Source organism: Mugil cephalus, chromosome 1 (assembly GCF_022458985.1).
Source record: "Mugil cephalus isolate CIBA_MC_2020 chromosome 1, CIBA_Mcephalus_1.1, whole genome shotgun sequence".
In the NCBI taxonomy this organism is placed as follows: Eukaryota; Metazoa; Chordata; class Actinopteri; order Mugiliformes; family Mugilidae; genus Mugil; species Mugil cephalus.
In genome coordinates, this window is record NC_061770.1 from 42,745,124 (window position 1) to 42,772,686 (window position 27,563).

At 44.8% G+C, this 27,563-nt stretch overlaps 1 protein-coding gene across 13 annotated transcripts in view; it reads left to right on the forward strand.

Moving 5' to 3' along the window:
• Positions 1 to 27,563, forward strand: part of LOC125005875 (adhesion G protein-coupled receptor L3-like) — a 220,666-nt gene that overhangs the window by 123,038 nt on the left and 70,065 nt on the right. For 8 of the 13 annotated variants that reach the window (XM_047581567.1, XM_047581575.1, XM_047581540.1 and 5 more), the window contains exons 6-8: positions 7,480 to 7,494; positions 9,778 to 10,578; positions 24,019 to 24,372. In XM_047581567.1, the coding sequence (XP_047437523.1) occupies positions 7,480 to 7,494; positions 9,778 to 10,578; positions 24,019 to 24,372 (1,170 nt within the window). The remainder of the gene's footprint in view (positions 1 to 7,479; positions 7,495 to 9,777; positions 10,579 to 24,018; positions 24,373 to 27,563) is intronic. The other 5 variants (XM_047581599.1, XM_047581608.1, XM_047581523.1 and 2 more) reach the window with 1 other exon arrangement.

A 27,563-nucleotide genomic window follows, 5' to 3' on the forward strand; every position in this document is an offset into this window, starting at 1 on the left:
GCTTGGATAATTACAGGGTCAGTTATGCAGCGGTCACACCTAGAGCAAACACCACCTGTGTGACCAGGACGGGACTTTCATGGCTGTGATGTCTAATCAGGGTGGAACAGTGTTGTCTCCGCACATGTAAGGATTTCTAGTTTGAGTCAAGGGGGAGGTTGTACGGACTGGTCGGCGAGTCAGACTTCTGTGCCATGACATTCAAAACATCCGGTCGACAGTAACAACATGGACGCCTCCTGCTATTAAATGTTGTTGATGGTGCTGAGTTGCAGCCTGTTTTTATACAGGCTATACATATCTGAACACATTCAGGTCAAGAATATAGATTTAATTGTTGTGAAGTGTCATTTTCTACTGTTTCGGTTAGTAGTCGGTGTCGGTGTAGACGTTCATCACATGTCAGTCTGCTTGTCTAACCCCCAACCCTAACCCCTAACCCTAACCCCTAACCCCCAACCCTAACCCTAGCCCATAACCCTAACCCTAGCCCCTAACCCTAACACCCAACCCTAACCTTAGCCCCTAACCCCTAACCCCCAACCCTAACCCTAGCCCATAACCCTAACCCTAGCCCCTAACCCTAGCCCCTAACCCTAACCCCTAACCCTAGCCCCTAACCCTAACCCTTGAAAACATTTGGGGTGGGAATATACTGCAAGTTTACCTAGGCAACCAGATCCCTTTATATGTACAGGAATTTAATTGTTCGTGTTAATTTTTCAGGCATCATGTCCCTTAGTCTCAGTCAGTTCTCTTTCCCGTGGATGATCGTGCGGCAACTTCTAAGCTTCTAAAAGACCCGATCACCTCATTTGATGCTATCAGTAAATCTACTGAGCAGATTGCGCCGAAGTTCAGTGGCTTTTTATCCTTGAGCTCTCCAATCCTCCTCCATGAGGTCTAGTGTGGGAGTCGACACCGTGACAGCAGATACATCACCAAACCACACCCTCCTCACTCCCCGCTGAAACGCCAGCGTGCATCATCCTGCTTGTTCCCACACCTTTTTTTTTATTTATTTATTTATTTTTTTCCCTTCTTCCCACCTGAGCGACCAGCTCCACTTTCTCCCATGTGTGAAGGGGGCCTGTAATGCCGTCTCATCGCTCAGTGACAGATGACCACTCCCCGGCAGCCCACGCAGCATGCCTTGATGACTGTGACTTTCTGTCACATATCTCACACGCCAGATTCACACCGGTGCCGCAACCCCTCAGTTGGCAACGACCGATCTTGTCAGAAGGTGCTGATTTTAAAAAAAAAAAGGTTATGCTTTTGTTGGGATTTTGCATCCAGTCCGTCCAATTAATTTCGACTGAGCTCTGCGTTGCTAGACCTGTTCACGCTCGCTGTTAAAGCTGGAGACACTTGAACAGAGTAGAGCCAACATCAATGTTATTGGTGCAGTTTGACTATGTGAAAATGCTTCATTGTTAAAAAGCAAACATGCCCAATATTTTTTGAAACTGATAACAAGTTGTGACGTACATAAAATCACATTAAACACAGATTTATTTGCTTTTTAATTATAATAATTTGTTACCAGTTATTAATATTTTCATTAATTGAATGAAAAGTCAGTATTACTGAAAGGGAAGCGTTAGTGTCCTCATAACAACATATAAAAACGGATAATGAACAGAGTTTATGTAATGATAAAAATAAGAAATTGCAGCTTGGTTCAAAAACAAAGTTACTGTCCCCGTCTCATATTTTGTTTGGTTATTTGTTTATATAAAAAAAATAAGATTAAATTAAATGAATTCAAATGAAAATTGAAAAATCTAATCAAAAATCAAATCAGAACTTTTGTACTTTGAAAAACAAAACAAAACCAACAGCTAACTCAATACCGCTGAAAGCCAATGTGACACATTTCAGAGAGAAACGATCAAAACGAAAGCGAAAACCTGACTGCAGCCCCAAAACGAACACTCCGTCGACGCACCCTTGGATTTTACTCTTTGAACAAGACTCTATCGACTTGGCGCGTCTTGACTCGGGAACACATTCCCGCTCGTTCCAGATCTGCGACGCCTTCTCCTGTTCGCAGACAGCGTCTGGTCTGAGCCCGGACTTTCGACGGGATTTATGCACGAGCTCTGGCTCGCTCATCGTGGGACATTCCTGCGGATCCGTTCTTCTGCTGATTTGGATCTGTGCTTTGGATCAGACTCATGCCGAAGGTTGAAAGATCTGTTTTATATCACTCTCATTTATCACGTATCATTTCTTATTGGAAGCAAATATCAAACATTTCAACACCCCGCTGTTCTGCAAATGATAGGTTAATGTGCGCGGTGCAATAAATAATGACTAACCGTATACTTGAACAATAGTCTTTCTGCAGAAAAAAACAAAAAAAAAGTTATTTTTCCAGATACAATTGCACGTGGTAGCTGTGATTACCAATGTGGATAAATGGTGGTGTTAAAGGGGTGAATCCGGACATGTGGAAACTGCTTTGCCCCTCTAATAGCTGAATAAGCTGCTGCAATCTATCAGCTTCCTGCTCCGTAGCAGCTGCTCACAGTAATAAACATACAGGGTCGTCCCCTTTTTTTCTTGAATATGCACAAATGCTGAACAAGCCATATGAATGTTCATAAACACTTCCATTTATGTAGCCAAAGCTTTTATGTCATTGTTTCCTTTGCTGCACACACACACACACACACACACACACACACACAGCTGAGAGTCTTGTTGGGTTGCCAAGTGTCGAGGATATAGCACTAATTAGAGATTGGTCTCTTCAGGGGGCCTCTCCTCTTAATGATCACCCCACTAATCAAAGCTCCTTTTTCTTCATTTTCCTCTCTATTTTTTATTTTTTTTCCCCTCCTTGCTTTGTGCTCCGGCGCTCCACCACGTCCAACCAAACACTCTCCCCGGCAGTCCTCCCCTCCCCGTCCCTCTGTTTTAGGCCCTTAAAAAATCAAGACATATTTTCGGTGCAATTACGCCGTTTCTGCTCGAGCTGCCGCGGAAAAAAGTGCAAGGAACGTCATTTTGTTTCGCGGCCTGCCTTTCCCTCCGACCCCCGCGCGGGTTGCCGGCTGGATGGGCGCCAAGTCCTTGCACCTGTCCCTCAAAGAGACACAGGCGCGTGCGCACGAGGAGGTGGGAGGGGGGGCGCGGACGCTCCCAGCGTCCTGCATTGTCAAGGTTATAAGACAGCATGGCCGCATCCCGGCAGGAGGCGGCAGGAAGGGAAGCGACGGAGACAGAGAGGAGACGCTGGGGAGGAGATTGAATAAGTACCAGAAGGAGCACAATGAGAGCACACAAGTGGTTGAAAGAAAAAGAAAAAAGAAAAAAAAAAAAGAAGAAGAAGAGGGCTGTTGAGAAATGGAACCTGTAATGATGGTATGGGAGACTCAAGAGCGTCGAGCGGAGGGAAATGATAGGAAAAAAAGATGAGCTGGATGAAGAGGGGATTCGGAGAAAGAGAGATGGCAGCCTGCGCGTCCCTCCCCCCTCCTCCCCACCCCCCCTCCATCCTTAGGCACATGCTATTCAAAGCCCTGTAATTTGTGTCATTAATTAAAAAGCTGATGGGATGGAGTTAAGGGGTTTGCACTCTGCAGCGCGTCGGCTGAGATGGAGCGAGGAGGAGGGAGGAGGGCAAAAAAAAAAAAAATATTGCAAAAAAATATTGCCGCCGTTTCGCCCATGAATCTCTATTAGCGGCTAATGATACCATTCTGATACCTCTCAACCATTAGTGTGAAATTGGGAAGCTTTAATTATTCAAATGATAATCCATACAGCTGACGCTCACGCGGCGGCGGCCGGCGCTCGCTGCAGCTAAAGGTCTCCATTGTTAGCAGCTCGCCGTTTGTCTGAAGCGGGAAGTAGGCTACGGTGAGTATGCAGGCCCACGTCTCGTCAGGGGTGAACATCAGATTTAAACTTGTACGTTTTGCGCAGCAGGGTTCTTATCCGGACTTCAAACACATATGCACACAGGCACGTTTTAACGCGTGGTTTCGATTGTAACGAGCAGCCGCCATTTTTGTTTTTTTGTTTTCTTTCTCCGTAACCACAAAAATACATCATTTTCAAAGGCACACGCGCAGGTTTGCCTGTTTCGGCTTGTTGAATTAGCTACGACAGCTTGACCAATTAGCTGCAGAATCAGCCACGTTGCCTCTTCCAGTTTTGTTTGTTTGGCAGCGAGCGTCATACAGCAGCCAGACTGCTACAAGCTGCACGCGCACAGTTCACTGACTAATTGTTTCACCCGAACCTGTTGCCAGGTTTTGGACAAGAATGCCGGCTTCCAGGTTTGCATGTTGAAGAAAAAAAAGAAAAAGCGAAAGAGCATTTATCATTGGCAAATCTCAGACACGTCTTTGTCTGTTGGCAGCTCGGGAGATATGTAAATTTTCAAGGGAAATTTCCTTTTTTCTTCCCTGCCAATGGTGGCATTTCCTCCTTCTGGTTTGCTCTGGCACCCGAGGATGGGTGATTACAGCTGGTCATCTCTTTGCTCTGCGACCGCGCGCCAGATCTTTGAGGGCTCGAAGGGGGGACGGTCCAACCGGTCGGACTGTTTGCACAAGCAGAATGAGCTGTTTACTCGTGTCGGGGTCGGGTTTGCGCTCAAAAGTTGTATTTCAGAGTCGGATGTTTCGCAGCGAAAAAGCAGGCCTTATTCCGAGGGTTTGACTCTTGCCTTAGGTGAGGCTGTCAAACTTGCCCATTCGGGAGGAAATTCTTGAAGCGGTGTTTAAAAATTTCACTCACAATTTCCAATATTTAAACCCTCGGTTCTTCTTCTTTGCCTTTTGTCTCGGGTTCACGGCCTAACGCGGATGTTTCGGAAGTTTTGGTCAAGTTCGAGGAAAGAATTTCACGGAAGCGTCTGTATCATGAACCCGAAGTCAAATGATCATTTTAAGCGGCTTGTCCCTTCAGGTGCTGACGGATCGAGAGGTTGCAGGGTCTAAATCTCCTTTTAATGGCCACAAATACGTCTCCTTACCTCAGTCAGTGTTTTAGAGTTGATTTTATTAAGCACGCATGCGATTACCATTGATATTATCATCGTGGTTTGTGCTCACAGAAGCCTTCCAGTGATCTTTAATCGAGGAGATCATCGGTTGAAGTGTCTTTTCTCAGAGCGGCACGGCATTCATAATATCAAGACAAGGCTTCATCAAGTACAAATGCCTTTTCCTTTTTATGCGTAATCAATGAACGCGATGTTCAAGGACGTATTCTGTGCGACGGAGGAGGACGCAGCCCTTTCACAGACGCCAGAACTGCTCCGAAAGAGTCCCCCCCCCCCTTTTTTCTTTCTTTCTTTTTTTGATTAGTATTTGTTTGCATACTTTTGATCGTCTCTGAGACATCACAGCGGAGAAGGAGCGAGAGATAAACGAGAGGGGGGGAAAGAGAAAGGAAGAAAGGGAGAGGAAGAGGAAGAGACGAGGGAGCTAAGTGCTTTTTAGTGACTCAGTGACAGCCGTGACCGAAATCGTATTAAGGTCACAATGGGGGCGGCGGGGTGGAGTAAAGAAGCTTTTCAAATGAATCAATTCTCCGTCTCTGCTTTCCCCGTGGCCCGACTGAGACGTGGGTATCCGAGGCCCCGTGTCGCATGTGTGCGCCTCCTTTCGGCTCCCGTCCGTGCGGCGGACGTGACGCAGGCGAAAACCGCCCTTGACCGTTCTGACGCGTGACCTTGTTGCGATGCGCGGCGTCTCCCGGTCAAGCGTCGGTGGGGTCGTGCGCTTCCGCGTCGGGGATTTCAACCGCGTCCTTAATTCCCTTCTCACACCATCTCCCCCTGTGATTGCGTCGTATACCACTCCTCACATCCCTCGCCGCTAATGCCTTTTTCCATAGATCATTACCCTCCCCTCCCCTCGGACTGTTAGCGATCGCTCAGTCAGGAATGGCCCGCGGTCCCCGTTGTGTGGCCCGTTCCTCACGGGAGGTGAGGAGGCTTCGATCGGGGCACGTTCGTCTGTTTACTTTCCATTTGATCTATCGGGGCCCGCATGCAGTTCAGACTTATCGGCGAATTTTGAGTCGCCCCGGAATGGCCGCCCCGCACGTAGCCCAGAGCAACAGTTGCTCACGGTTGATGTGGGCTTATTGTGTCGCAGTGACAGCTGGAGTGTTCTCTGTTAATGAGGTGCTGGGCTGTGGTGGCGTACAAGTTTATGATCTGACAAACACAGACGACTTGTTGAAAGCCCCCCCCCACCCCCACCCCCCTCCTCACACACCTCCCCGTTATTTTCCCCACTCCTGACACAGCTCTGCCTCATTCTCTACCTTTTCATTGGCTCGCCGCCTTGCATTAATATTGTTCTCCTCTAATAACTTTCCCATCTTTCAAACTTTACCCCGCCCGCCCCTGCCCACTGACCTCCATACCTCACTCTGTTGCACTCCCCATTTGGAGGAGAGGACTCTTGTAAGCCCTAGTAACAGAGGTTAATCCTCTCTTATTAGAAGCGGGATTACTGGAGGGGAAGGGGACGGGAGCGGCCGCGCCGGGGCGGATGCTAGCCCCAGCTGCAAATGGAGGAGACTGACAAAATGCCATGAGTGACGTTAAAAGGCTCGTCCACGGAGGAAGTGATTTATACAGCTAAGATGTAATAACCTCCGCGGTTCTTCAGCGGGCTTTCAGTGTCACGTTGTGGAACCAAATCAGCTTTTATATTTCACTTGCAAAATCCATCATACGGAGCGTCCATAAGTCAACTTTCAATGTGTATTAAACAGCTGACAATTAGTCTAAATAATGAAATACATGCTTGAAAATCAATCAAACGACCATGTTTAATGTGTACAGCATGACAGTTCTATTTTACTGTCTCTTAGCATATTGTTTTGAGTCTTGTGGCGCTTAAACTTGAGCATCTTTGTGCACTATAAAAAAAACTTCCCCATCGTTAGCTAGTATATAGCTAACATGAGCTAAAGTGGAGCTAAAGTGAGTAGTAAAGTTGCACTTCCTCATGCCAGGTGACCAGTAATATGACTCCAAATAAAAAATTTTTGTTTTTTTTGTGTGTGCTAGATTGGTAAATACTTTTGATGTGAACTTTTACAGTTTTTTTCCACCATTTCCACCATTCCACCATCATTGTGTGAGGCACAACTACTCTGTGGTATCATTGCATTATGTAACATGGACCCAGTTTGCATATAAATTGTACTTCCTCGTGTCTGTAGGAAAAGCCACATCCCACCCACCTCTGCAATCACTGCAAACATGTTGTACATTTTAAGACCTGATTAATCTCTATTTTTACCCAGCAGGACCACATGTGACGCAGCCAGCTCTCCTCTCCTAAATCTTAAATGTGAATGTTATACGCGTCTGTTCACTAACCACAAGCTCCTCTCGTACTTTTGTGTGACTGTACAACGACGACAGTTATCACAGCATTAACCTGTTCTCTATTTTCTCTTTCTTTTTTTCTCCCCTTCATGCCTAAAAAAAAATAGAAGTGGAACAAAAAGGTAACTAAATACCAACAACTTTCCTTTTTCGCCTCCTTTTTCATTTGAATATGTGCTTGCTTTCGCTTTTCTTCTTCTTCTTTTGGTGAAGGGTTGCTTCGGCTCCGGCAGGTTTGTAATGTTCTGCAGGTTCCTGCTCATTGTGCGGTTCACTGGTGTGGTTGAACATGCAGTTCATGGGGAAACATCTAAAACGCTGGTCAGGACTCTTGCCTTCATTTCTTGTCCGGCATCAACATGAGGTCATCACAAACCTGCTCTGCTCCGAAATCCCATGACACCGGGATGTTTTTATTCCCTGTAATAACCGAAGATTATTCCTGCTCCGCTTTATCAGCTGCATAACATTAAAGCAGAGCGCTATACAGGTTGATCAATAGCTTGTCCAATAAGCTGTCAGCATTTTTCATTATAGCTCTAACATGATAATGGCTATAACCTTCAGGGACTCACCAGTCAATACTGGAGACAGATCACAGTCGTCGCATTCTTACCTTATCAGCACTGTGCGATGCTGCAAAGCATATGCTAAAGCCGCACTTGACATGACTTGGAAATATGTCAGACGTTAACTATGAAGTTGGACGGAAGTCAAAGATGGAAATCATTAAACAAGAGTTAAGCTTTAATGGCTGCGCAGTAAATTTTAGGCCTCGTAGTAATTAATGACGTAGCGCTGAAATGAGCGGTAAGGGGAATGAGCAGTGAAGGTGGAGTTAAAACATTTGAAGGAGTTCTGCTGTGTTAACAGTTTGGTAAATTCCCCATGAAGGCCGTGATTGCCTTTGTATCTAACATATTTCATTCACTCCTCCATCTCCGAGCTTAAAAAGTGTATTTTACAACCTCTGTAAGCGCCAAGTGTGCTGTCAGTGCCGTGCTTACCTCCTCTGACCTTGCGCCCCAGCGCGGCCCGCGTGCATAGAAACAGCCTTAGCCGTAGCATTTAGCCAGAGCTGCCTCCGAGATGTGTTCCGAGGCTCCGTGTCATCCCGCCACATTTTTCACCTGCAGGTAGACAACATGTTTAATCTTGGGAGATTACAGGGGAGAGAAGGAGCCTCTGTTTCTGCCGTCTCTTTCTCCTCCTTCGGCTTTTAGCTCTCGAAGGATCTGCGGCTAGGACCTGTCAGAGCTCTGTCAGCCTCCTGGCCCATTATGGCGAAGAGAGCCTTCTAACTCTTTGTTTTTATTCCCGGTGCACTCTGGGTCTAAACCCGTGAAAAAGGGAGAAAAAAAAGAAAAATGCTGTGTCTAGAGTCTTTATTCTTCCTTATTTCAGTTATTACCTGTCTACTACATATATCTCTCACATGTTAGTATTTATATTTCCTGCTATGAATTTGTAGTCCTTGCAGCCAAATTCAAATGTCATCTATTTAGAAAGCCCAAAAATTGTAATTGCCTCAGTCAACGATAATCTATAATGAACTGAAATTAGCTTTTGCAAATCGTGCTCACTACTGACCTGCTCCAGCTGCATTGCCTTGGCCTCGCTTTATCAGATTTTCAGTACGAACCAGTTCATATGCAATTAGCTCATTCTGTGGGGTGCTGTAAATCATGTCTCTGACTAAAAAAAAAAAATGCCACGTAGATGAAATAATGGAGAGACGATCATTATGGAGATGATGTAATTTGGATATTTTCTTGTTTTCTTTTCTCCTAAAGGGGCTGCCTTGGCCAATAACTGCAGCATAGCTGTTAATCAAAATGTTGGGGGTGTTTCATTGTATTTATTGTGAAACTTTCTTTATTATTTCTCATGGTGCAGGTTTATTGTGTGTGAAGGGAAACCAGTCGGTGTGGTGTAACTGGACTAAAGTGGTTAAATAAATGGTTAAATAAATGTATTATAACCTCTCCCAATTCATTTTGAGTCAGTTGTTTAGTGATACTGGCTAGTTGTGAGATGAACTGAATATAGAAACATACACTGAACTCTAAACTACAGTCAGTAATTAAACCAAAAGAACACTGAATATATTTGAGATGTTTGAGATTTTCCATCATTTGTAGCAGCAACATATCCCCATAGTGTTTGAAATAATCTAATAAACTCCACTTTCAATCAGTAGTTTTCTTTATGCTAATCTTTCCTGTTTTGATCTAAGTCTGATCACCCCTGAAACTTTTCTGCTGGAGCGTTTTGACTTATCATTTTGGTCCTTTGCGTTGTAGAATAATAAGCCTCAGATTTCATACTTGTGTATTTTATTGTCAGTAATTCAATACCTGCCAATGTAACTCTGTAATTGTCTTTCCCCATTTTTGGCTCCTCAGTATTCCTGTGCCCAGGGCTTCTGCGCAGGGTGTACCAGAGCGAGCACCTTTTCGAGTCGGACCACCAGTCCGGTGCCTGGTGCAAAGACCCTCTCCAAGCCTCTGATAAGATCTACTACATGCCTTGGACACCCTACCGCACGGACACCTTGACCGAATACTCCTCCAAAGAAGACTTCATCGCTGGAAGGCCGACAACGACCTACAAGCTCCCTCATCGCGTCGACGGGACAGGCTTTGTGGTCTACGACGGGGCCCTCTTCTTCAACAAGGAGCGCACGCGCAACATCGTCAAGTTTGACCTGCGGACTCGTATCAAGAGCGGCGAAGCCATCATAGCGAACGCCAACTACCACGACACGTCTCCGTATCGCTGGGGGGGGAAGTCTGACATTGACCTGGCCGTTGACGAAAATGGCCTGTGGGTGATTTACGCCACGGAGCAAAACAATGGGCGGATTGTCATCAGCCAGCTCAATCCCTACACGCTGAGAGTCGAGGGCACCTGGGACACGGCTTACGACAAGCGCTCGGCGTCCAACGCCTTCATGATTTGTGGAATCCTCTATGTGGTAAAGTCGGTGTACGAGGACGACGACAACGAGGCAACAGGGAACAAGATTGACTACATCTATAACACAGAACTTAGTAAAGACGGGTTTCTGGACATCCCTTTCCCCAACTCCTACCAGTACATTGCCGCTGTGGATTATAATCCCAGGGACAATCTGCTGTACGTTTGGAACAATTACCACGTGGTCAAGTACTCTCTGGACTTCGGAGCATTGGACAACCGACTCGGTAAGACCAACTTTATTAATTATTTTAATTAATATCGCTAGAAACCATGGGTGGGAGTGTGAATGGTTGTTTGTCTATTTGTTGGCCCTACAATGGACTGGTGACCTGTCCAGGGTGTACCTCACCTCTCGCCCAAAGACAGCTGGGATAGGCTCCAGCAAACCCGGCGACGAGGGATGGGTACCGATACTCGTTTCGTTTCAGTGGCAAAGAATTTTTAATTACCACCCACTTAGCTCTATTACTGATGCTGACGCCACATGTGACATCACGTCAGTTGTGAATCTTCAAAGTGCTTAAGGGCGAATGGTCAAAAGTTTGGCTTTCTTTCACCTCAAAAGATGCAGACTGGCAACCTGCGACAAGGGAGGTAAGACCTGGAATTTGATTAAACATCTGACGGGGCAGCAATTTTTTAACCCATCCCTACCTGTGACTCTAGTGAGGATGAGTGGTTGTAGAAGATGAGATTGCTAGAAAATCAAATACTACACCAAATTATTTTCTTATCATATTCATTCTTTGCAGACGATGATGCCTTTCTGATTTAGACATTCAGTGTTCGTTCCCTCTGTTTATGAACTGTTAATCATTAACAGTTGGCCACAACAAGTTCTTTCTCTAAATATATATGTGGAAATTTGTCTGAGGTTATTCATGCTCCCCCCACTTCCTGTTTTGGACACTCAGCGAGCCTTTCCCCCCACGCCAACACAAAACCAAAATCTCCTTAAAAATACCTGACACACTATATGCTCTTTTCCATCTCTCAAGAGGATAAGTGAATTCACTTGCGCCATAAAGACTAATTGGATCTACAGCCGACCACTTTTAAATCTCTAACAATAGCATTCTTCTCAACGTGCAGTTTTTTTTCTGCACAATACATCTCTAAGTGTTGTTTTTGCTATATGTGTGTGTGAGAGAAATATAGCACTTAGAGAGTGTGTGGGCTGCTGACAATTGGCTGTAGGAAATGTTGTTCAACACGTTACCTCTGTGTTTCGAATCAAAGTTTAACACTCAGTAAAATGAAAATGTAATTAGCATATAATGCAAGAGACATTTTTAACATTCATATCATGTCCTTAATCACGTCTTGCACAATGTAGCCGCATAGGAAGAGTTTGTTAAAGCACAAAGTGATGCTTAAATTATTCTAAGCACTTGGGTCAATGACACATTGTCATTTTTTCTTTTTTTTTCACATTTTGTTCAGAAGCTAGAAGCTGACGTCTCTTTTTTTATACTCACGAGCGACTCCACACGTCCCCCAAACTTCCACAAACTCTTTTGAAAAGTCTAATTCCTGCACTCCATTGTTCTTTTTATAAATTGGCACTTGTTGTGGAGCATAAAGCATGGAAAAGGAACCTGTTTTGACACACCAAGGTAATTCTTTGCGCTATCTCATCAACAGCTCTAGTCAAAAATGTCACAAGTTATTTGACTGTGAAATCCCTACCTCTGCTTTCTCCTCTGGAGCTTTTTCTACCTGCCGCTTGCCAGTTTAATTTACTTTCCTTAGCTGGCTGCTACTTTTCCCCGAATCTTTTTTTTTTTCTTTTTTTATAAGCCAAGTCCCGCTTCAGCACACCCCATAATATATTCATTCATTCAGTGACCATGCTTACAGTGTTTGCTTTTGATAATACGCAGCTACCAATAATATAATTTGTTGCAGTTCAGGAGAGTGAAATGGTGTTGTTATGTGCTCTCTGTATGAAATGATAATCCTTCACTGTTTAACACAACGATCACACACACTCCCTTTAACACATAAACAGACACACACACACTGAATGGGTGTGTGTTTGGCTGCTGATGCAGAATCGGCTGCCATCCAAAGAATCTGCTGCATGAATATAGATAGTAAAATGTTGCATTAAGTGGATGGATGGAGTCAGAGAACAAATATAAACGTCAGATAAACCGATTGATGAGGAATGAAGCACTGATTGAATGGACTCGGGAGTAATAAACCATTGTGTTTGATCAACTTCCAGACCAAATACGGAGACGAGAAGACACAGACATCTTCTGATTAAAGCGGGTGCTAATTCTGAGATGACAGTATGGTTACAACCAAACTGTTTGACTTGGCATCAGCGTACCACTTCACTGCACAGCAGTTATATCGGATTTGCAGCAGAATCGTGTTGTTTGTCCCCCTTTTTTTTTTTTTTTTTTCATCTACGGATGCATGAAGATCAGGGAGCTGAACGTGGCCGGGTCACGAGCTGGTGCAGATATAGAGAAAAGAAAGCTGAGGTAATTGTGAATCAAAAATCACAATCACGTGGAGGTGTCACAGTCACTCAGTGAGGCCTAAAATTCAACTAAATAAACCAACAAGCCAGAACACTGGAGTGTGAAGCCATTGCAGTGCCTTCATTTTGCTGCAAAGCTTCTGAAGTTTGATCCGGCGTCATGATCACACTGCCTGTTAACACTCACGGAAACACCCCAATCGCACTAACACTAACACAAGCCCATTTCCGCTTATGCTTCCACCTCCGCGAGCACGCCTGGCCTGCCCTGCCCTACCAGTGGAGCATGGTGTATGGGCAACAGAGCAGCAGAGACGTGGCAGGAGCCACAGCTGGGACACGTAGTCGTATCCCCAACCACATGGGCCAAGGCCTCGTTCAGAACATGCTACTGGGCGTTAGTTAGCAACAGAGTATAATGACATCAGAAATAGCCGAAAATATGTGATTGGGACTAACAATGTCATTCTGATGCCTTTTGTTCACATAGGTAGATAGAAGTTGTTTTCCTTTCTCACACAAAAAAAAAACTCTCAATACTATTTCTTGTGATTCATGCAAAGAAACTCAGCGCATTAATCCTGCACTAATCTGTGCACCAGCAGCAGTCTCTCTAACAGGCAATATTTTTGTCCGAACGTGCTGTTTTCAAGGACAGATGATCTACACTCAAGAGTGCTTCCATGACAACTCCACTGATAATTCAGTTCATTGTGATGGTTTAACAAAAAAAAAAGGTGCTCAGCTGGCTCTTCGAAGGCATATTTAAAAGCTTGTGTGCATATTAGGAATACAATATGAAAGAAATTCCTCTATCGGCACGTTTTGAAAAAAGATTGCAGCTGTATACTGTGCATTGCATACAACACTTGGATATAGTCACGCGCAGGAACACAGGACGCAGCTTCAAGGAAAGTGTGACTTCCTTTTACCTATTGAAAATATTTTTAAAGGCGCTACAGTGACCTTTTCTAGAGGACGAGGATCTTCTCACAGTTCTGAAAATTCATCGCCTCCTCTCAACAGTCCGTGCCCCAGTTCCCCTGATTTATCTTTTACAGTCGTCTCCTCCGTCGAGGACAGGCTTCATTCGATTGTTTCAGAACACCGATGACGTGAAGCTGCATGAAATTTGTGTCAAGACTGCAAGCGGTGGAATTGATAGTGGCCGCACAGTGATCCCTGAAAACATAGCACTGTTCCAACAGAACTAGCACCACTCATCCGGTCGTCCATCCCCGTAATCATTTATTCTGTTCAGTGCCACTATCAAAGCTACAGATTAAATACCTGCCAATTATCTCCAGATATCTCCCACATTGGGGTGGCAGTTCTGCTCTTGGTTAGTTGATCCACTGTTTTGACTGAAACTATTTTTCAACTAATACAGAGAAAAGGAATAACTTTGCACAGACCTGGATCATCCTACAATCAATTAGAGAAATAAAGAGTGTGCCGATAAGCAAGGAAAGCATTCTGCCACTTAATCACTGTTTAATGTTCATTCTTTGAAGTCAATGTGTTTCATGGCAGACACGATAGTGGACTCCAAACAGCTAGTTTCAACCGAACAACGCTGGGATGGGACATATGACTACGTCGCTGTTTCTTTTCTACCCTTCACTCAAAGCTAGCTTGGCCCAACACAGTGTTGCTTTAGGGTAATCAGTACCCAGTGGACCCTAACCCTAATCCTACCTCTAACCCTAACCCTACCCGTAACCCTAACCCTACCTCTAACCCTACCCCTACCCCTAACCCTAACCCTACCCCTAGCCCTAGCCCTAACCCTAACCCCACACAGACATTTGTAGAAGTTGGTCTGGCTCTCAGGATAGACAATAAACCCCATGTTGTTGAGTTCACTCTCATTCAATCTCACGTTCTGTTTTTATTGTTTAATCCTTGTGTTGTTGTATCAGACTGTCATTTTCTCAATAGCAGCCGTACCGCAAAGACGAGGGCATCCGCATGAGAACGTTTGCCTCAGTCACCTGCTGTCGCTGCTGCTGTCTGTCGCGCCGATATGCTCCTTGGCCTTCGTGTGTTCATTCGGAGGCCGTATCCCAGCTTTAATCCCATATGATTAAAACCTCACAGTTTTGTGTTTGCCATTATCGGACTTTCGGATCATCAGTGTTTTCCACCAGCCTGACGAGCGCATTCACATCGTAGCGCGTCGAGGACTTTTTCATCAGCGTCTCTCCCCGCGTTCTATTCATCTCGTGCTTCAGTCAGAGAACCTCTCGCGGGAGCGATTGCTTTTCGCCGACCCGTGAGTGGCGCGATGGATCCGGCGCGGTTGGTGCCGCGGATACTTTTATTGTCTGGCAGACCTGTAATTTTGCCACATGTTGCCATCTGGCCGGGGCACGGCGCCAGCGCCACTGGCGTGGAGGGAGCTGGCAGACGCTGCGCCCCGACCTTCATGCCGCAACAGCCGACGCTTTGGAAGCTCCGGTCCTGTCTTGGCTCTGCGCGGAGGAGCCTGACACATGCTAAATTGATTAAGACTGTCTAAGCAGTCAATGCAGGCTGGCAGAGTTGCTGTAGGTAATCTGACTCGGGGTGCGCACGAAGGCTGTTGTCCTTTGAGTTCCGTTGCTCGCAGCATGCGCTAGCCTTGGGTTACATGGGTTCTGTGCAGTTTTCACATGTCAACTCTCTTTGTAGTTCTTCACTGCAAAGCTTTAAGGTACACACACCTAAATACTTCCCCTTCACAAGTTATTTTTTATTTATATATAGTCAAAACTCTTTTGCATTCTGCGTGAAGCCCTTTTTGATGTCGAGGCTTAGGAATGTAGGCTACATGCTTATTTGCAGGCTACACACTTATCACATGCCGCGGTGCACCTCTAGCAGAGGGCAATTTTCTTGGAGGGAGAGTGCAAGGTTTAGGATTATGGCGGAGAATGACTTTCCCGACGCGTGCACGCGCACGCACGTACACACACCGGCGCACGCACAAGTGCTTCCTCCAGCCCCTTCAGTGCCGCGACACAATAGGCACAATGCAGCTTTTGATTTGTGAGCATGGAAACAGGGAGCTCTTTGTCGACACATCACAGCCCTTTTTTTCCAAATGTTTCAGAGCCGTAGTTCCGCGTGTAAGAAAGAATTTTTTGACCCCATTCACGCACGGATTTTTGCTGATCTTAGTGTACTTGTTATTTATTTTTTTTTCTTCTAATAGGGAATTTGAAGAATCCTTTGTCACCAGGAGCCGCCGCGCACATGCTTCAAGCGGTTCAGAAAGCGGCGCGTTCACACGCTCTCCGCAATACAGTGTTATATATCACATGATTTTGTCTGGCGTCCCTCCTCCCGACTGGCCATCCATCATGGGCCTCGGCAGCTGTCTCGATCCAGAAATCATACACAGATCACCTGTGTAGTGAGAGGTGTGGCAGGCAATCCCTCAATTAAGTCCAGCACCCCATCCATCTCCCGCAACGTGCACGGAACTGGGCGAGGAACATGCTTCGGTGACTTTTATCCGACTTGGCTTCTTGGTTTGAAATCGCCAGATGATCCATCCACGACTGAGTTCTGCACCAATTGCAAACGAGGCACCGGCTCCCCGGTCTTTTTCTACCCCTCATGTGTTTGTGTGCGCGTCAAAAGGCTTCTCCGTTGCCCTAAAAAAAAATGCCACAATAAATTTCGCAGGCTCCGTGACTCGCAATCCCAAGGTGATTTATTTTGACCAATCGGCCGAGCAAATCTGGTGCTCTGAAGCGACTCTAGCATCACCGGTGTCAGGGTCCCTCCGCCAAGCTCTGCCCCATCCATTTGGCCCTTCCCCACTGTTAGTTGTCGGCGTCTTGTAAAGCCTTACCCGAGGATTTCTTTTGGCAAATGGCAGAAGACCTTGGAGGAGCATGCATTTCCTCTTAGTGATCTTGAAAGCCCTTCTACTCATGCGCTCATGCCGCAGTTTGGTCCTTTCGCCTTCCCCGGGTATGTTTGTGACAGCGTTTGGCCCTGTCACAAGCCTGAGGGACTCAAGATTTTGGCTGCGAGAATAAAAAAAAAAAAAACGAATCCAGCGTTTTCATTACAGAAAAATATGTTGGTAAAAATGGATTTGCGTGGAGTGCAGGGTTGTGTGTGACAGATTTCCACAGAGACTCCCATTTTGAAAATGCACATCAGCCGGCGCACGTTGTCTCCGCGCGCATTTGCCGCACGTCTATGAGCCTCAATCCCCCTTACAGTCCCACTACAGTGCAGTGCATATGCCAGCAGGCACTTCTGTCTCGTCTGTCATTTAACTCAAACACAGCAAGTGTCTCTCCGGGCCCCCGCGTCCGTCTGTGCATACATATCAGCCTCGCACTCGCTTCTCCCGGCGCTGCGTGACCTCCATCCATGCCCTCCCAGTTCCCGGGAAAAAGAGCTCGGGAATGAGAAATTAATTGCCAAACAATGCATAGCTCCCATCCATTACAGCTCTCATCATGTCAGATGATATCGAAGCATTACCTGATGTCTGGCTGCATAATTTACTGCACCTCCTCCCTCCACCACCACCACCACCACCACCAGCAGCAGCAGCAGCAGCAGCAGCAGCAGCAGCAGCTCCCCTCCCACCTCCCCACATCCCAGTTGCACTCTCTGATGGATTTGTGGTCTCGCCACAAAAAGCCCCATTAAATGACGAGGCTTTCTCCATCATTTTATTTTCCAGACACTCTCTCGTCAACACACGTGTAGAATTACAGTTGGCTTGTATGACATAGGCTTCCGAGGAACTGATAAGAAGCAGAGTGAATCACGCCGTCGTGATATGGGCGCTGATATCACCAGATAAAATACAGAGAGATTTCAACTTTTTTTTTTTTTTACGGTCTCATTAATTAATGCTCAATTAGCTGAGAATTAACAAGCCACTTGTGGCAACAATTCTCAATTCATTTTTTTTCTCCTCTCCACTTCATTCTGTGCTTTTATTTTGTAAGCGTAGGGCCACACTGGGACACATATTGATCATCATTTTTCAAGTGAAACACACAGATATTTCCCTTACTCCCAGTGAAGTGTTTATCTTGCCTTATCTTTTTTTTTTTTTTTTTTTTTTTTCCCTTCAAAAGTATTTTTTATACCACCAGTGATTATTGGCCGTTTGACCGATTATCTGGTTCAAGGTCCATTTCTTCAGCGATAGCATCAGGAGATGCTTCTAACTTGTTTTAACTTGTCAGAAAGTAATACGATGCGCGGTAGCAACGTGTTACACAAGCTCTGGAAATTGACAAAAGTTAAGGGCAGTATTTTGAGAAATAGTCACGCATTCTTTTGCTTTTTAAGAGTTTGTCTACACTGCAATTAGCTTAGCTTAGCTTAGCTTAGCTTAGCTTAGCTTAGCTTGACCGACTGGAAATGGGGGCGAAACAGTGGCCCAGGCTCCGTCCATTGACAACAGAAGCACAGAGCTTCCTAAATTACCTTTTATGTCTGCGTATTTACTCATTATAAAATATATAAAATCTATGTGTATGTGTAGCTGCCTATTTCCTGACAGCTAGCCGCAACACCCCTGAAGACCCAGTAGTTTCCGTTCAGCAAACAAACCTGCTAGCCTGGCAGCATTAAGACTGCAGATAACCCATAACACTTAACACCGTGTTGTGTAAAGCGGGAAACATGTCAACATTTAGATCTCTACTGCAGTTTAACCCAAAGTACAAAGTCAGAAGTAGAGGGGTGCCATGGCAACCACTCCAGTAAAGAGTGAATGCTGAAGTGGAGCCTTAAATTTTGCCATTTGTACTGAACCTGCATGAATTTATAATGGCGCTTATAAGTGGTCGCATTAATTTGAGATGAGTAACGGTGTCAAATATTGACAAGATTCGCTGCTCTCAGTGTAGCAAGTAACATAAACTCCCCGGATGGCCGTCACGGCGAACAGCCTCGGCTTCAGTGTAACATATCGGTTTAGATCCTTTCTCTTTCCTTTTGCCTACCTGTCCGCGCGTAAGAGGTGGAATTTGAGGTTGAAAAGAGAAAGCGGCGTCCAGTGATCAAACAGCCAAATGACACCAGTGTGTGGCTACGCCCCTGCTAACAACCATGAGCACGGATTACGGCTTCAAGTGCTCTTTGGTCTATAAATACGCGTCCCAGCGCCCGCAAATCCCATTTTGCAGGCTTTAAACAAGCTAGAAGGAATTTAATGGCTGGCATCATGCACAGACTGTCCAAAGTTTCTTCTTCACTACCCTGCTCAAGATGCAGCCATGCATAAAGGTTCAAATACTAAAATTAGGAGGTAATTGGGTTCAGCGCAAGGCTGAAAGAGTCACTTTCCTGTCTGACGTTGATTTCATTTTTTTACCCCCAAAAGCTCTTTGCACCTCTTTTGATCTCGAGTCTGCAGAAGTTTCTCAAAGCCGACGAAGCCGGCTCTCGGTGAGGAAATGGCAAGTCATATAGACCGGATCCATTTCATAATGGCGTAGCAGTTTTTTTTTTTTTTTTTCTTTCCTGGAGCAAAGTAGAGCGGGCTTATCTAATTGTGGAAGCCACGAGCCCTGGGATACAGGGAGAGAGAGGCTAATTAGTTGGAAATGAATGCTTTGAAATGAAGCACAAGGCTCTGTGTGTGGTGGAAACAGACTTCACGCGTTCGGTGACGGGGTGGGGCTTTTGTGCAGCCGAAGTGGAGCGTAAAAAAAGATGAGTGGAGCTGGTGTTTCAATGAGAGAGGAGGCTGGAGTGCCCCGCAGAAGTTCGCTGCTGTCTTTTATGAATGAAAAGGTTGCTGGTGTTGGCGTGGGGACGTTATAAGCCCTTAAGCTTTGGAAATTATGATTATCTAATAGCTGGCTGTTACTCATTTTAATCAACTTAGCGATGCCTTTGAGAATCTATTGAATCTTAAATATACGGAAGATAAATTACTTTGAGGTTAGAGGTTATTTTATTGAATTATATTCTTGAACTTTGTCTTCTGAGATACAGTTGTAAGGTACTGTTCTGTAAGTTCATACAGTAATGTTTCGGTGTCCTCTTCGTGCAGTTTTGGGAGGATTTCTTTGTTGCCCAACCCATTGAAAAACTCTTTGACAGACGTTCGCATTTTCCTGTAAGGTCGCAGAGCGGTTCCACGGGGCATACCAAAGACCTGTTAACCTCTCCGGTGCTCTTGAGGCCCGTGTTTAGTTTTTTTTTTCTCTCTCTGCGTCCCTTTGGATGAAATAGGAAAGCTGGCGGAGCAAAACAAAATGTCCTTGTGTTGTCTCCAAGGCGATAGTGTCTGCAGACTGTGGCTGTTGTCTGCTGCTGGCTTCCTTTTTCTTTTTTCTTTTTTTTTTCTCGTGCTCATCTCGTTGAAGAGATATTTAAGTTAGCTCAAGGACAACTCCTTCTTCTCTCGGTGTCTCGCGTATGTCTTTGCAGACGTATTTAACATGCAGACGGCACATGCTGAAAAATAATTTAACAGCAGACTCCATGGGATTACATTCGAGACGTGAAGACATCACCATCGCAGCACCAGCTTAACTCAAAGTCAAAAGGAACCAAGTCGTATTTCTTTGTGCTGCCATATTACACTGAACATCAAAGGAGGTGCTGTGATCATTATTTTTTATCATAATATTCACTTTAAAAGGATTGTCTTTGATTTTGGAACTTTCGCTTAGACTCTGTAATTAAGTATTTGTTGCTGCATTTGATTGGAAACAAAATAAGTACACGCCCCCAAATGCAGGATGAGTCATCAACGCTGTTTCAGGAAATGACTTCTCCAAAACACCATTAACAATACCTTCAAAAACTTTTTTAACATTGTTAGACAAAATGTCTAGACGTAGTTATACGTTCATTAAGTTCATTATGTACATTAAATTAATTCTAATGTAAAAGTCCTACACTAAATCCTAGCTTGATGAGATATGGATTTGGATAGTACTACCGACCCCAGGCTCCAAAATGAACACACAGTTGAATCACCAGCTCTCTTAGTTATTTTAAACAAATGCTGAAAACCATAACCTTCATAAAACTAAGATTTAGTGCAAGGCTGTTCTGTTTGAAAAACATTCAAACAACACAGTTTATTTCACTGGGACTTTAAAGCAGTTTGTTTATGAGCAAAATCAGACCAAAGCTAATGTATTCCATCTGAATTCACTGACCCTCTTTTATTAGTAATGTTGGGTATTGTTGGTGATAGCTTTCTGGACATTTGTTTGCAAACTATTAGTTGCCGCTGGAAAGTGGAAGGTGAAAAAATTCCTGACTGTGAGGATGACATTTTTCTTGCTTGCCCACACAGTCGGGAAGATTCGCTATAACCTCAGTAGGGTTTGCCAGATAGTGGTGTCAGTTTATCAATCTTGGTAAGTAAAGGAGAGTCAGTGTTATGTTTTTTGCTGGGGAAAAGTGAAATGGAAACACTTTTTCACTTCATTTAAACGATAAAGTGCATCAAAAACCCAAGTTGAGAAAAGTCATACTCCTGCTCTTATCAGATTTCACACAAATATTTTGTTTACTCGCATTAGCCACCAGAAGCTAATGGTCGTTCCAGACTAAATAAAGCTAGGGCCCAAAAATCTCTACCTGGACTCTATTTAACAGTGTACCAAGAAAAAAATAACACTTCTTGTCGCTCATCCTTGATCCCGATGAATTTCAAGTGCATTTCTAATAATATGAGTTTGCATTTATGGATTTATGCAACAGCAAAAAAAAATCTGCCAGGGTCACGATTGCTCCTCCATCAGCCACCCTGGCCGGTATAATGATTCCCTTATCCTCACAGGACCCCCCGCACACCTGTTTGACCACTAGCTTATCTGAGCCGGCGCACTGTGACCTCAGCTGACCTCAATATGAGCCGCGAATATCCATGATTGGATTTCCATCAGGTGCTCTAATGGCGTCCTTTCACCATTTGCAGCTTAATCGCCGCCGGCTGATTTCAATTATCCTGAAATAGACGCCACTTTCCTTTGCCAAGATTCGCCGTGTCACATTCGAGGTTATCATCGTTTCTCCTCGAATGCAAACGCTTAAATAAGTCCTTTCATAAATAATCAAATAAATAAACTGGTGTCCTTGAAGATATTTCTCCCCGCTGTTTTCGTGATCATTGCGGCGGAGGGCTGCTGCCGCGGCGCAGATTGATGATGATGTTTAATATAGCGGTTATAGGATGTAAATGGTGATGTCCTGGTGGCTGGTGGATATGCTAAATAGCTGTTTGAGCATTCATGTGATTTTTTTTTTTTTTTTTTTTAAAGCCCTGTGATGGGTTGTGGTGTCAGTTTATAGCGTCGATGAGGGTTTCAGTATGTGTGTGTGTGTGTGTGTGAGCATGTGATGTTATTTAAATGCGAGCGGCATTCGTATACACTTGTGTAACGGCAGCCTTTCCAAATGTCCCACTTCCCTCCTAATTATGGACGCATAGTTTGCTTATTTGTTTGTTTCGTGACTGGAAGAGAAATCTTGAACCCGCAACCTGCATTACCAGGTAGTCAGGTATAAAAACAGTCCTGAAATGCACATTGCAAGTCAATGAGAATCTTGTTAAAGTTCCACTTAACTGATGGAGTGCCTCCACGGGAGAGTCCGCGATACCTGCCGATCTTGAAAACAGAACAAACTCTTTTGTTAGCTCAACAAAACAAATACTCAATCAGCCTGGAACTCTTGCTGCGGCGGCAAACTATTTAATCAACCTTGGCTGTCGCTGACTGCTGTTAAGCGCTGAATGCATTCACTGCTGATAGTAGTCGGGTGTTATTACAGCCTCCGGGTGCCTCTGCGTCCCAAACAGTTGCGTTAATTTATGCTGTCCTATTTTACCCCTTCTAAATTTACCGTACGAGGGAATTGTCCAGTTGCAAATTGAATCTCGACAAACTGGATTTCGGCGGCCCCGCGTCCGTTATCTCGGCTCTCTGGACGCGTGACGTCTATTACACCTGCCAACGAAAAAATCGACCCTCATTAAATTTTGTTTTGCTCTCCTTTCATGCAAAGATTACGGCCATTTGTCACTTCTGTCGTTTTGATTGTATCTCTGCATTAGGCATAATGGCCAGCTATCCCCCCAATTGCATTTTTTGTGAATGCCCATAATCGTGTGTGTCTGTGTGAAAGTGCTTTCTCATTTATTTAAAGGCTCTCCGGCTAGCCTTCGTCTCCCCTACCGCACACGGTAATAAGATCATGACATACGGAAATGTCAGAATAGCATTTTGGAGAATCATTGTGCCAAAATACCAATGCAAGTGTATAATGAGTGACACAGAGCAATATCGCTGAATTAAAATATTCAAAAGGACGCAGTTTTGTAAGGACAAAAAAAAAAAGCCCTGTTTCCTCCCACTCTCTGAAGATATATTATGAAGTATGACCTCCCTGCATGTCCTCTGACCTCTATGGTTTGACTGAGTACACGCATTCATAAGAAGCCACTTGCTAAATTAATTTGGGGCCCCTATTTTCCAATCAGGGACACAAGAGAACGAGCATAGGAAAGGGTAGAATAGATGCGAAGGAGGGCGTGATTGATGACGGGGAGTCGCATGTGCATTTGAGTAGGAGGTAAAGGATTACTGAGGCAGCGTACGCCGGTGTTATGCTAGCCCTTGTCCCCAACAGGCTCAGGTAAACGGCATCATTAGCAAACACCCCCCGGAGTGTAACCACGGGGAGGATTCACATCCAGGAAGCAGGTATTCCAGTTTGTCCCGGCTGACCCAGAAATAGCGAGTAGCTGCAAGACCCAGCTATTGACTCGCAGAGATATGCCCTCGTCAACAGCTACATTTAGACTGCACAGCTGGAAGTGTGTGTATGCCGTTCGCGTGCGCGTGCGCGGGCGTGCGTTAGCTTAGCCGACGGGTGTTCCAAACTAGACTCCGTGCATGCCCGTCTAAGTCACACCTGCCAGTTCCAATTGATCCTCTTTGAACTATCTTCTCTTAAACTGACACATGGAAAGGAGGGAAGAATAGAACCCCTCTGCGCACATGCTCTCTTTTTTTTTTTTCAGCTGTACCAAAATAAATTTCAAACACAAATGTGGTATAATTGAAGAGAAAAGCCTTTTACTCTTTTTTTCCAGCACTTTTTTTGAATATCTCGGTTTACTTTGTTTGGCTAACCCTAACCCTAACCCTAACGTTCTTTTCATTTTCACTAGAAACTTCCTCCTCCGTGATGGTGTACATGGACACCACGACCACAACGATGAGGACCACCACTCGACATTCCACCGTCACCATGACAACTACGACAACCAGGACCACCTCCACCAAGGTGCCTGCCACGACGACTGCGGTCGCTCCGCGGCCACGGACCACGTCGACGTTGGCGGCCCCCGCCCAGACGATCATGGGAGGTTTGGAGCCAGAGGACGGCAACCGTACGCCTCCTTCGTCCAAGCTTCCTAACATCAGGGTGGAGTACTGCAATCCGCTGGTGATGATGGACATCTCCTGGCCCAAGACCAAGCAGGGCATGATAGCTAAGATGCCATGTCCACCAGGAAGCATCGGTAATGTAGATTTTTGTGTTGTCTGATAAACATAAATGGTAATTCTGCTTTTGTACTACTTTGGCCATCATTGCTAATAATCATAACCTGGGAAGTCTGAAGAAGTAACATGAGTAGGCAGCAGAAGTTTTAAATAAACCCCTGGGTTTGTCAGACTTATTTGGAAGATCATATAAAGGGCATTTATTAAACAGTTCTTGCAGCTTTTTTTGGATTCATGGTAGCAGGGCTAGGTAAGAGAGTCCAGACATTGTTCTTCCAAACCAAGTCAACCTAGTCAACTTTTTATCCAAGGTGCCCAACATCTACAAGTTTCAGAACCAATTCCAACTTACAGGAAGTTGTTCAACCTCCTTTGTTGTTGTTGGTTATGCTACAGTTTATTAAGTTATTCTTTGCATGTTAAAAGGTTGATGATTCACAAAGTAGTTTTAAATAATCTGGCCATGCAGTGTGACTCTCTTTTACAATTCTCAGTAATTTCTTTGCATTCATTCTCACTACTGTTAAGTCACACTACTGTGGCGTTTATGTTTTTGTTGGCAACTTCACAACTTTACAGTTTACAGCATTACGCACCGATCCAAATTGTCAAACAGCTCTCTAAAGAGTGCAGGTTCTTTATATCTGCTCTCTTATGAAATATATGTCAGTACACTCCTTGGGAGATAGTCTTCTGTGAGCCTTATTGCCTTGATGTTGTTCGCTGTTGGGTCTTTTGTGTATGTTTACATTCCCCCTGCAGCACTCACTCTCCTCACTCTTTATTCCCAACTCACTGAAGCAGGGCTAAAGATAGCTTAGCACCACATCTGCGTGGAAACTAGTAACTAGTACACATCGCACCTTTATTTATTTACTGCTTCTCAAGACGCAGTTCACGTAATGAGTTGGCGGCTAGACACGTCCGTTTCTGGCTGTTGTGTGTCGTTTATCAGGCATCAGACCTTTGTCTTTGTATCGATGCTGAGAGAATGAAGTGCATTATGATGAAATCAATGTTGGCTGCTTTAGACATAAAATTTTTACCTTTTTACAGAAAGTCCCCGAGTGCTGAGCCGAGGCTGTGTTTCATATTATAATGTGATCTGTCACTGAGCATATTTTAAAGTAAAAGCTCTGATGTTACACAGTAGAAGATTATCATCTCAGAGGACTCTTTGGGATTTAGGTGATTCAGTGTTATAATTACTATATGATCAGTTGTAGTATGAATTATTGTTTTATATTTAGCTTAGACCTAAGATCTCCTTCTACAGAGTCCTTCATGTGTTTCTACAGTAGCTCAAACACTGGCTTTAGAGAGGCTCTTTTGAATTTTTACAATGAAGTAGCAACGACAATAGGTACTCCAACACAGGGTGCTTTCAAATAGAGTGATGAATAGCCACGGAGGAATCGATAGTGCATTCACATGCTCCTTGGATGGTCTCATTTTCTGAGCTGGGAAGTCGTTTTACCAACTTCAGTGTGTTTGTGTGCTTGGCCGATATAAACAAGATGTGTTGGATGTCCGGTATTTGCACGACAGGAAACGGGAAAGGAAACAGATTGAGTAGTCTTTATATAAGATTCATTTGCACTACATACAGTGCGGTGTGTTTTAGGCAGGCGTGGAAAAAAATGCTGTAAACTAAGAATGCTTTCAAACATGTAACTAATGATTGTTTATTCTTGTGAATTTACAAAATGCTAAACGAACACAACAAAAATCTGAATCGCAACAATATTTGGTTCAAACCAGAATCAATCCTTATGAGTACACTTGCACGGAGTCAGGGATTCTGTAGGACCGTAGACGCAGCGGTCGGCCAAGGAAACGTGGTGCAGCAGATGAAAAACACATCAAGCTTATTTCCATTTGAAATCAGAAAATGTCCAGCAGAGCCATCAGCTCAGAACTGGCAGAAACCAGTGGGACCCAGGTTCACCCATCTACTGTCTGGAGAAGTCTGGTCTTCATGGACGAGTTGCAGCCAAAAATCCATCACTCTGACATGGAAACAAGGCCAAGAGACCCAGCTAAAGATAGGAACTGGGGTCAGAAAAATGGCAGCAGTTTCTCCAGACTGATGAGTCAAAATCTGAAACAGTTGTTTGTAGTAGAAGGCTGGTCACTGAAGGACTGGAACTGTACAATAAAGAGTGTCTGTGGACAACAGTGAAGCATGGTGGAGGCTCCTTGAATGTTTGGGGCTGCATTTCCGGGGATTTGATCAGGATTAATGGTGTCGTCAATTGTGAGAAATACTGGCAGAAACTAATCCATCATCAGTACCATCAGGGAGGAGGATGATTGGCCCCAAATTTAATCTGCAGAATGATAAAGACCCCAAACATGCTGCCAAGATCATTAAGAACTATCTTCAGCCTAAAGAAGAACAAGAAGTCCTGGAAGTGATGGCATGGCCCCCACAGTCCTGATCTCAACATCATCGAGTGTGTCTGGGATTACATAAAGAGACAGAATGATTTGCGGTTTTGGTTATAGTTCCTGCACATATGACGTTCGCATGGCTTCCAGGCTTCAAACGCTGTCAAGGGGTGCACCGACATCACCTGAAGACACATCGAAGCACAAAGAGGGTGTTCACACGAAGTCGTATTTTCCGCTGTCGACCATTAACGTTGCGTCAGCGAAGCATCTCCGCGGCCAAAAAGAGTAATGACTCCTTTCTGAAACTGAAAATAGTCCTTTAAAGATTTGGGGATTGACATCATACCCTCAAATCCAGCGCGAAGCCCGTTCATTTCATCAATCGGCAGACAGACACGCGCGTCCACGCTGTCTTCATTAACGGGCAACAGCAGCACCCGTGGAGACCTCACTAACAGCCGTCACATGGCAAGATAAGAGGAACACATACCCCACCTCCTCTCAGTGCACTCTTCAAAGCCGCTGCACTTCAGACGACACTGCCAAGCCGAACACGGCTGTGTGAGCTTCCTCTGCCACTCTTTGAAAGTTCCTCGAGCTCCCCTTCCATCTACCTCGCCTCGCTCGCTGTCATTCTCCCCCCTCTCTGTGACTCTTTCTCCCCCGCTCCCTTTCATGCTCCTTCCCCTTGCCTCTCAATATAGAAGGGAATGCAGAGTCCCTTATCTTATAAACCCATCAAACACGAGGCTGTCCTAGGTGGACGGGGGAAGGAAATTATATGTCAATCAAAATTTATATCTGTTAATGCCGG